The 10165-nt window shown below is 42.0% G+C and overlaps 1 protein-coding gene across 1 annotated transcript in view; it reads right to left on the bottom strand.

The window, feature by feature from the left end:
- FKBP11 (FKBP prolyl isomerase 11) overlaps positions 1-8514 on the bottom strand; it is a 30318-nt gene extending 21804 nt beyond the window's left edge. Inside the window, 3 exon segments of the mRNA XM_075199638.1 lie at positions 1081-1168; positions 7383-7442; positions 8293-8514. Of these exon segments, the coding sequence (XP_075055739.1) occupies positions 1081-1168; positions 7383-7442; positions 8293-8406 (262 nt within the window). The 5' untranslated portion in view covers positions 8407-8514.
- Positions 8515-10165: the final 1651 nt, after the last annotated feature.

Raw genomic sequence — 10165 nt, 5'->3', positions numbered from 1 at the left:
ATTACATTTGAATGCTATTAATTTGATGTTGGGTTTGGGTGGGTGAGGGGAGGGGGAATAAGCCTATGTCAGGGCTGGTCACTGGAGAATAAGACTACATATTAAATGTGAAAGCTATTAATTTAATTTAGAGACTGGTTTGGAGGATGGATGCCTACTTCTTAAAAGCAAATGTCTGGTGTCATTGAGGAGAAGTAGGCACAATTATTAAACATGATCTCTAATAATGTAATGTTGGCGTTGATTGGGGCAGAGTGTTCACTTGTTGATTGGCTTTGCAGGAGGTGAACAATATATATCCCATTAACAAACATGATCCCTATAAATTTCCCCACAGGGGGCATGTATAGGATAAGTACTAAAAAAAAAATACTGCCCCTGTAATTTATCAGCCAGGTAAACTCACCTTCTAAAGTAACTAAAAACTTCACCATCAGCCTCTCTATTCCGGCAAATGGAAGCTCTGCTCCCTTTGTGGCTATTGCGCATCACATAGCGATGTCATTCAGCGATGGATGAGGAGTGGACCCCATTAAAAAGGTAAGTGAACCTGATATTGGGCTGGTTTTCACACACTTGGGTCACATTCCAATTCCCATCGCAGCTTAGTAAACAGACCCCTTACCATCTAAAGCAGGCCTGTCAAACCTACGGCACTCCAGGTGTTGTGAAACTACAAGTCCCAGCATGCCATTCCAGCTATCAAGTGGTTGTCTACTGGCAAAGCATGCTGGGGCTTGTAGTTTCACAACACTTGGAGGGCCGCAGGTTGGACAGGCCTGATCTAAAGTATCAATATCTGTGGTTAACATAAATCAAATTGCAAAAGAATAGAGAAACCCTCAGGCATCACATACAAGATATACACATTTTGAACAACACTGTTTCCTCCATTAGTCAGGCTTGTTTCAGTATTGTCATAGCTGTTTTTTTTTGGTGATATATATATATATATATATTTTGATAGCCACATGTTCAATGTTATATGTAACAAAGTCTATGGAGGTTTCCTGAGCCTGTATCAATGTAAATGGATTTGCAGGAAACACTGAAAAGAATCCCAATCTGAGCTCGGCTTACCTGGTATCACTTGTTTTTTCCCAAGCACCACCACCAGTGGATCTCGGGATAAGGAGCTGTCAATCACGTGGCCATCCTCAAGTCTTCCCTAGAGACACAGAGTGATATATTTTGTCCAGTGTATGATTAGGGTTTAGTTTATAGAATCCTTGCTGTACAGAATTTGTTGGCACTATGTAAAGAATAATAACCACAAACTCATAAGTTCATATCATGACATTTATAGAATTCAACATTGTGATACCTTAGACCAGGGTTTCCCAAACCCAGTCCTCAGGGCTCCCCAACAGTGCAGGTTTTCCATATCTCCTTGCTGGAGCACAGGTGTATTCATTACTGACTGACACATTGTAACAGATCCACAGGTGGTCCTAATTATGTCACATGTGATCTAGAAAACCTGCACTGTTGGGGAGCCCTGAGGACTGGGTTTGGGAAACCCTGCCTTAGACCATATTTATGGCATACATAATTTATAATCATTTCAATAGGGTACAAATCACTGCCATACTAATAAATGTATTTCATCACTAAAATAAATAAATAAAATATATATATTTTTTCTACTGTTTGCTTATTAATGCCTTTATTATTAACGGGTGGCATTAATTATATATATCTTTTTTTCTGTGCGTTCTTTGCTGTATTTATAATCCAGATTGGTATTGGACGTATACTGCAGTGTCGTGTAGTAGAGCACAGCAGACCTACAGATGAATTCAACAAGGCACGTATCTTGAGATCCATGCGTTGATGAATTCGGAAGTGCGCAAAACATCATCATCAGCAGCTATTTATATAGCGCCACTTATTCCGCAGCGCTGTACAGAGAACTCACTCACATCAGTCCCTGCCCCATTGGAGCTTACAATCTAAATTTCCTAACATACACACACAGACAGACTAGGGTCAATTTGATAGCAGCCAATTAACCTACTAGTATGTTTTTGGAGTGTGGGAGGAAACCGGAGCACCCGGAGGAAACCCACGGGGAGAACATACAAACTCCACACAGATAAGGCCATTGTCGGGAATTGAACTAATGACCCCAGTGCTGTGAGGCAGAAGTGCTAACCACTTCACCAAACATGCACCAAATGCAGATAGTGCCCAGTATTAATCGGGCCCTACATGTGTGCCACCCACTCACTGTAGGTGCAGTAAGATTAGTATCGATATGCATTGGCCAGCACATAGTTAACACTACTTACAATTTAATTTGGGGAAATATTTCATTTCAGGTTAACTCAACTGGCAAATAAGTAATAAACTAAGGAGCAGACATCATTTCCTGGTTGACAATGTTAATATTGGCACTACACCCAAATGACCTTACTGCAGTATTTTCAGCTGTGTATCTCAGGAAGAAATACCTAGTTCAGTCAGCTAGAGCTATGAATAAATGTATGGGAGAGATGTAGCAATGCAGTAGTCTAACAACATAGATAAAAGCAGGAGAACTTTCATGTGTTCCTTTTGTCCTTGTGTTTTCACTTCAAGCAAGTCAGCGCAATTGCCATCAACAAATCTCAGGATGATTCATGACAGCCTTCAATTTGTGACATGTCAATATTAGGTTTTATGGTGAGGTGACTAGACATACAGATTTAATACAAACAATATCACAGCGGATAACAGCCACTCAGCTCGTATGGTCTTGTCTCTTAACAGAAAACAACAGACTTGATGTTATTCTTTCATATTCAGAACATTCTAGATCCTAGGATCTCAAACTGGTAGGTTTACCCTAGATAGATACAAGGAGCACAGTCTGTGAAATATAGTCCAAAATAACATAAGATGCATTAGAAAATAATAATACATATACAAACTAATCAGGAAGGCTACTTTTAAAACACTTAAAACACATAAGTGGCTTAGTATGTTTATTCAGATTAGGGGTACTTTGAATAAATATACACATATTAGGGAACACCAAGTTTAAACAAACACACTTCTTGTTACAACATTTACACAGGGGAAATCCTACTCTAGATAAACAGAGCGCACGGAGGATTTTTCAGGGGGTGTTTCCTCCACCCACGAAAAAAAAATAATCCTAGAGCGGGCACATGCGCGGCAGCTCCGTTTCGGCTGCACTGTAGTATACAGCAGCCGCAGCGCTGTCAAAGAAGCGTCCGCGGCGGTGCTGTATACAATACAGCACCATCGTGGACGCTTCTTAGACAGCGCTGCGGCTGCTGTATACTACAGTGCCAATATGTAGGGTACTTTTTAGCGGAGGGGCGGGGTTCTGGAGACCCAGAAACCCCCCCCCTGCGTGCGCCACTGATAAATACTAATGTTGTAAAAATAGAAAAAGGTGCACTAACCACATCCCCATGTACAACTGGTAATATTGTGAGCATGATGGAGATTTGGCAAGGTTTTGATGGAAGTGTTTTAGTCAGTAAAGGAGAAGGGTGGAGGGTGAGTTTAGTTTCCTTATCTGGGTGGTGTGATCCTTATCTTGGGCCTGATTCATTAAGGATCTTAACTGAAGAGACTTCTTATTTCATTCTCCTGGACAAAACCATGTTACAATGCAAGGGGTTCAAATTAGTGTTCTGTTTTGCACATAAGTTAAATATTGACTGTTTTTTCATGTAGCACACACAAATACTTGATAGCTTATTTGTACACTGAAATTTAAAGTTGATAATTGTGTGCTACATGAAAAAACAAAAAGAAAGTTGTCAGTGCTTATCCTTTAAACTGCATATCTGTGTGTGTCTAGCAAAATGAAAACATGAGGTATTAGTTCATATTTTGATCAAAAGACTTAAGCCTGCATCCCAACGTCAAGGGTACCTCATTATATGCAGGTACTACACTGACCTATATGCTTTAAACACTATTAAAATGCAGTTAAAATCAGATGCATATAATGCAGGACCTGCATATAATGAGGTACCCTTGATGTTGGAATGAGTGTCATATTCACCGGGAATCGCGGCGTTTGGGACCTAATTCTGCCCACTTCACTAGCACATAAAAGAGCCATTAACCTGAGATACTCTAGCTTTACTGCGGATACCCAGAAGGGCGGATACCCAGAAGGTGAGTTCAATTCCTTCCTGTTTCCCCTTTCATTTTCCTACAATCAATAACCAACAGAACCTGAACATGGCCGCTAATACTCTAAAACAAGAAAACATAAGAATAATAAAAGGATCACACCACCCAGGTGAGCAAACAAGAAACCCCCTTATACTTTACTGACATAAAACACTTCCATCAAAACTGTGCCTTGGAAAACCTCCAGCAGACCCAAGTTTGCAGGACTGGAACTCCTGAACCTTCAATCAGACAGCTCCTCCCTCCACTCACAAGCACAGATAAACCTCTATAAATAATTTAGCTAGTCAGAAGAACACCTGAATGCCTGCTCCTAATGAGTATTATCACTGACGTGTAGGAAATGTTTCCTTTTGTTTATTGCTATGACACCATACTTCCAATATTACCCATTTGGAGAAGGGGGCAGTAACCTTTGGATGTCCGTCCCTTCACCTCAGCTGCAATCTGTTTTGTGCAGCTCAGATTCTGCTTTAAAAAGGGATAATTGAACCCTAAGAGAATTACATGAACCAATCACCGGGAAGTTTGGAGTCACACAGGAAGAGTTCTGATTGAATGTATGAAATTCGTTGCTGTGAACATTTGGATGATCCAATTAAATAAACAGGAGGTAAAGAATGAATTCAATAAGGTGCTCAGACCGTAGTTCAATATACTTTAGTTTAAATAGTACAAGATGGATCTATGCTTGTCCTGCATTTCCTAACATCTATGAGCACGTATGTGATAGGATCACAGAATCTACATAAATTATTATATGTAGGGAAATGCACAGATTAAGTGCTGCACACTCTGCTACAAAAAATTGTTTTTCATATTGGTAAAAAGTTTTTGCTCCCGTTATTCCTGCAAAAATTTAAAGTACAGTAATTTAGAGTTGCTTTGCCCATGATAAACAAACTAATTTTCACATTTTTGTGACGCTAAAGTGAAGCAGAGGTGCCTGTGCCCCTGGGGGACAGGGCCTGGGGCTGACCTGAACATGCACTGGTGGTGGGACAGGTACCCTCACCTTAAACAGAGTAAGGCACTAGCACAATGCACTCGTTAACCGTGCCCCACGTTTTATTTCTCGGTCCTGGCCTTTTGGCTGGACCAGAACATTTTTTACTGACACTAGCACTTGAATCACGGTTCAAATTCAGTGTAGAACCTGTTCATAGGAGCTTTAAAATCAATAAATGAATTCACCACAGGTAACCTGCACCCATGTGACCTTGAACACCCGCGCATTCAGCCTTAAGAAATTGGCATACATACAATCTATTTGTCAGCACAGAATAGACAGTGAAAGCACCAATTTCCTGTCACATGAGCGCTGACAAGTAATAGTAATCACAAGAAGGTTAAAAAAGACAATAGACAAAAAAGTCATACAGGTGTGCACAAGTATATAAGGGTATTTTGGTGTTTTAGTTAGTACAGACACATGTATTTGCTACCAGTTAGTGTTCTGTTTAGGAAACAAAATGCTATTTGGCATAGGTTGTTGGTTTAGTAAATCATGTGCGTGCTTTAATTGTCACGTTAGTTTAATGTGTTACTAGTTTCTTTGGTGTCTATATTCATACGTTTTTTGGGATGATTTTATAATCGTATCAATATGAGCTATTTGTCATGCTCTGTATGACAAGTGCAGGTGCAATATACACACCCCATTGACTAGTGACACTCAACTTGCCACCCTAAATTACTCTAGTTTAGAAAAACCTAGCTGTGGATTTGTTTTGGGGATCTGGTTGCACAAAGGACACCATGTGTGTCTGGAACAGTCTTCGTAGGCTTATTGTGTCTGAGTTTTTACAGAAGTCTCTGCTCCTTTCCCTCGCGTCCCATAGAGATGCAAGGGAAATTGAGCTGAGATTTCTGTACCGTATTGGCCAACGAGTTACGCAGCCTGAGAGCGAGGCGAAGTCCAGCAGCACCTTGTGGCTAACTGAATCTGCCCCTAAGGGGGGTATTCAATTGACGGCGTGATCGCCGAAAATCGAGCGCTAGAAAAATATTACCGTTAATACGGTAATTACTCGCTGAAATCCAGCAAGTAAATTACCGTATTACCTGTTTTTACGCGCAGATTACGTATTAACGGTAATATTTTTCGAGCGCTCGATTTGCGGCAATCACGCCGTCAATTGAATACCCCCCTAACAGTTTAATCTTTACATCTACCATTTTTTGCAAAAACTCCCAAAAAGAGTACAATTATGGATATAGGTGCGAAACATATGTGAAATAATGGAATAAAATAATGTATAATTGTGAAAAAATGAAAATGTTCTGCCCGTATTTATGAGGGTACGTCCAAAAGGACCATTTATTTTTATTTTTAAATTGGACACATGTTGGATGGAATTTACACTAAAAAAAGACTCCTATAAAAATAGTGTGTTTACGTCCATATGCTCAGGGTATGATAATCCAATAGGCTAACTAGGCTGCAGCCTAGGGTGCAAGGATCTTGGGAGGGGGGGGGGGGGGGCAGCATTTTTTGGGGCTGTAAAATTGTGACAGGAGATGCATAAACTGAAATTAATTTTAAAATATAAGAGAATAGGTGAGAAACATATGTGAAATAATAGAAATGCTCTGCTCTGCCCGTATTTAAGAGGGTACGTCCAAAAGGACCATTTATTCTTAATTTTAGATGTGTCACAGGCATTTTCCCCCCACATACTACATCTAGAAGTGTGAAAAATGAGTCAGTGCCCACTTTACACACGTGTACCTGTTATGTTCTAAAAAGAATGCTCATACATAGTTCAGTGGTTGTTTATTTTGTGACTGAAGGGCGTTCTAGGAGCATAGCTGAAATGCCAAAGCTTGTCAGATACACTGCTGTATAAGAAGGGGTTAATGACACCAAATACTGGTTTTACTGAACTAATAATACATTTGAACCAACTTGTGAGAAGCAATAAAAAAAACCGTCCCTGATTAAAAGACTTGACCTGGTCACTATGTGACTTGTGAGTACATATATACTTACATTGAACATCTTATCTACAGACACACATCATGTTTGGGATAGCCTTAGTGTGGTCTCACTTGGATCTCCTTTGCAGGGGTTAAAGCAGACAACCCGCCCGGTCTCCTCCCCCAGTAGTACCGTCTCCTCCCCCCGTGTGTGCAGCCTGGAGGAGTGCTGACGTGTTATTGTTGTTACAGATGTGATACCTTAGGCCCAGATGTGGCCTCAGGGAAAGTGACCGAAAACTCACCGTGTAGTGAAGTTGGATAGTATCACCCCACTCAACAGTGTCCGCACAAGACTCCGGCTTCTCCTGCAGGAAAGAGACATGGGAGGGAGTGACACAGGGCAACAGGGGGGGAGATGCCCGCAGTGAGGGTCGTGCAATGTTACATGCATTTATTGCAATAACAAACGAGCATTGCTGCAAGCACAGACGTGGTGTGGTAGATCTGGGGCTTATATAGACAACACTAGCTGTGCAATTACAATGACAACAGTAAGAGGGATTATTTGACAAATATGAGATAGCAATGGGAGATCAGACAAGTAAAGCAACAGGGAAGATATAAAGGATATGACAGAGAATAAGAAATACTCAGTGACAGCAGATCAGCAGGGGATGCACACATAGCACAGGTGGAAGGCAAGTGAGAGAACTGCACGTAACATCAAGGCTGGCAGTGAGCTTATAGCCATTCATATACGTGATAACTGCAGTGAGGACGGGATCAGTGTTAATAAAGCAGCAGATTACACATAATGCTTGGCTAGATACTAGATGAATGGACTACTCTGAATGGAGACGAGTGACATGGACACCAACAGGTAACTTGCAATCAGAAAAGTGAAAGACGCCGTGAGACTGATAAAGTACCGAGCTAGTGGGAGGAATGTGTAACAAATACACAGAACTGATCAGAAAAGGATGAGGCACAAAAGTGATAATGAAGATGGGTAATAGTGAGTGCAGGTGATGGCAGCTGGAGGTGAGAGAACTATCAGAGTGTTAGATTGTCCCAGCTGTTAACTTTGTGTTGTGTAAACAGAATGTGTAACAGATGCAGCAGGTACAGAGATTAATGACAGTAAGAGGACAGGTGAGGTGACCATGGTGCATATGTTGATACACGTGGACTTGTACAACTTGTCTGTAGCACTTACCAGAGTCTCATCACAAGTTCGGTCCCATTCTCACTCTCCGTTTCCTCGTTCTCCGCCCTGATCAGTGCAGAGCAGGAGAGCAGAAGCAGCAGAAATAGACCCCTGAACATGGTTGTAAATTAGCCCAGAATGGAGGCAATGTGACAGCTGCCGGAGAGGGATGAGAGACCCAGCTGACTGGGACTAGCGTGGCACAGAAAGAGGAAGGAGGAACTGCTGCAGCGCCGCCTCTATGTTCAGCCCCCAGACCTGCCTCCATCATCCCGACCTAGACACCTCTGCTCAATGCCTCCCACACATAGCTCCACCTGGAGCCTGCTACCTCTGTGCAGTGCAGAGTCACATGTATCCACCGTAGAATAAGTCACTAGAAAATGTAATTACTTCGTGTGTGCTGCTACTTGCACAGCAGGGAGGATCAGTCATGTTTGCAGCCACCTCTGCAACACACTCTTGGGCCATATGCTTAGTTGGACACATGTTGGGGGGCAGCAGGGCCAGTGCTAGCATGTATGGCACCCCACCTGCAAAAAATACATTTGCGCCCTCCTCTTTTATAAACTATTTGTTCATTCAATAATGCTTTTTCTTTTAAAACAAATCATAAGCTAAACTTTAATAAAGAGAGTAATACAAATAACTACATGAAACTGCATGGACATGAATTGTTATATGAATAATATAAATAAAGAATATGTATTCTTTGTGATAAAATTTTAAGTTTTTGGCAAATAAATTTTGTTGTGCAACCTCCATCACATCACAATCATCACACTGTAACCCCCTTCAACATCACACTGTGCACCCTTATCGCACATCACACTGTGCCACCTTCAACGTCACTCTGTACCCCCTTTAACATCACACTGTGCCCCCTTATGATCCCACTGTGCCCCTTCAAAATCATACTGTGCACCCTTATCACACATTACACTGTGTCCCCTTCATCGTCACACTGTGCCATCGTTCCATCTTTATCACACTGTGCCCTTTCATCATCACACTGTGCACCCTTATCACACTATCCCTCCTTCACCCACTGTGCCCCTTCCTCATTACATTGTGTTCTCTAAATCATCACTGCCCCCCCTCCTTCATCATATTGTGTGCCCTCCATCACATTGCTGTTGCCTTCAGCATATTGTGTGCTCTCCATCACTTTGCTGTCACCTTCTTCATCACTGATTCCCCTTCTTCATTGCATAGCTGCCCCCTCTGTTCTTTACTTACCTTTCAATGACCTTCTTTTCCTCTTCTTCTTTTCTTCTGTCTTTTCTTCTTCACGTCTCTTGTGTCAGTGTGCGGCTACTCTCTGTGCCACTCAACACTGTCAGTGTGAGGGGAGCAGAGAGGTGGAGGAAGAGAGCACCGCTGGAATTTTTTTTGTACTGGTGGACAAGTTGGGTTGGCAGGTGGAGAGGAACACATCACAGGCATTGTGTCCCCCCCCCCCCCCCCCCCCGCTTACCGCACTTACAAAATTTCCGCTGGCCCTATTAGGCGAAATTTACACTCAAAAAGTGGGTCTGAGTCATTAAGGCATGTATCTGAGTTTTTGGAGCGTATCCTCCGCAAATTCATTCTGTGCATGCACAGAACAGATAAAAAAAAGGCTTATTACAGCCTAAGATATAGGGGAGTGAACGGGGTGGGAAATGGGTGGTTTAACATAGGCAAAGTACAGTAAAGGCGTTTCCATGCAGGGAACATCCAAGATAGCTTTCAGCGCATTGATAGGTGCACTGGTTTCAGCTGTAACTCCTGCACCTGCCAGGGCTCTAGTTTAAATCCTGTTCCTGGTCTGCGGCATCACAGCCGCCGGACCAGGCAGCTCTATAAGATAGTTAAAAAGCAGATTTAAAATTAAAT

This window comes from Mixophyes fleayi, chromosome 2 (assembly GCF_038048845.1).
Source record: "Mixophyes fleayi isolate aMixFle1 chromosome 2, aMixFle1.hap1, whole genome shotgun sequence".
Classification (NCBI taxonomy): Eukaryota; Metazoa; Chordata; class Amphibia; order Anura; family Limnodynastidae; genus Mixophyes; species Mixophyes fleayi.
Note: the sequence above shows the minus strand (reverse complement) of the source record. Positions and strands in the feature narration are given on the sequence as shown.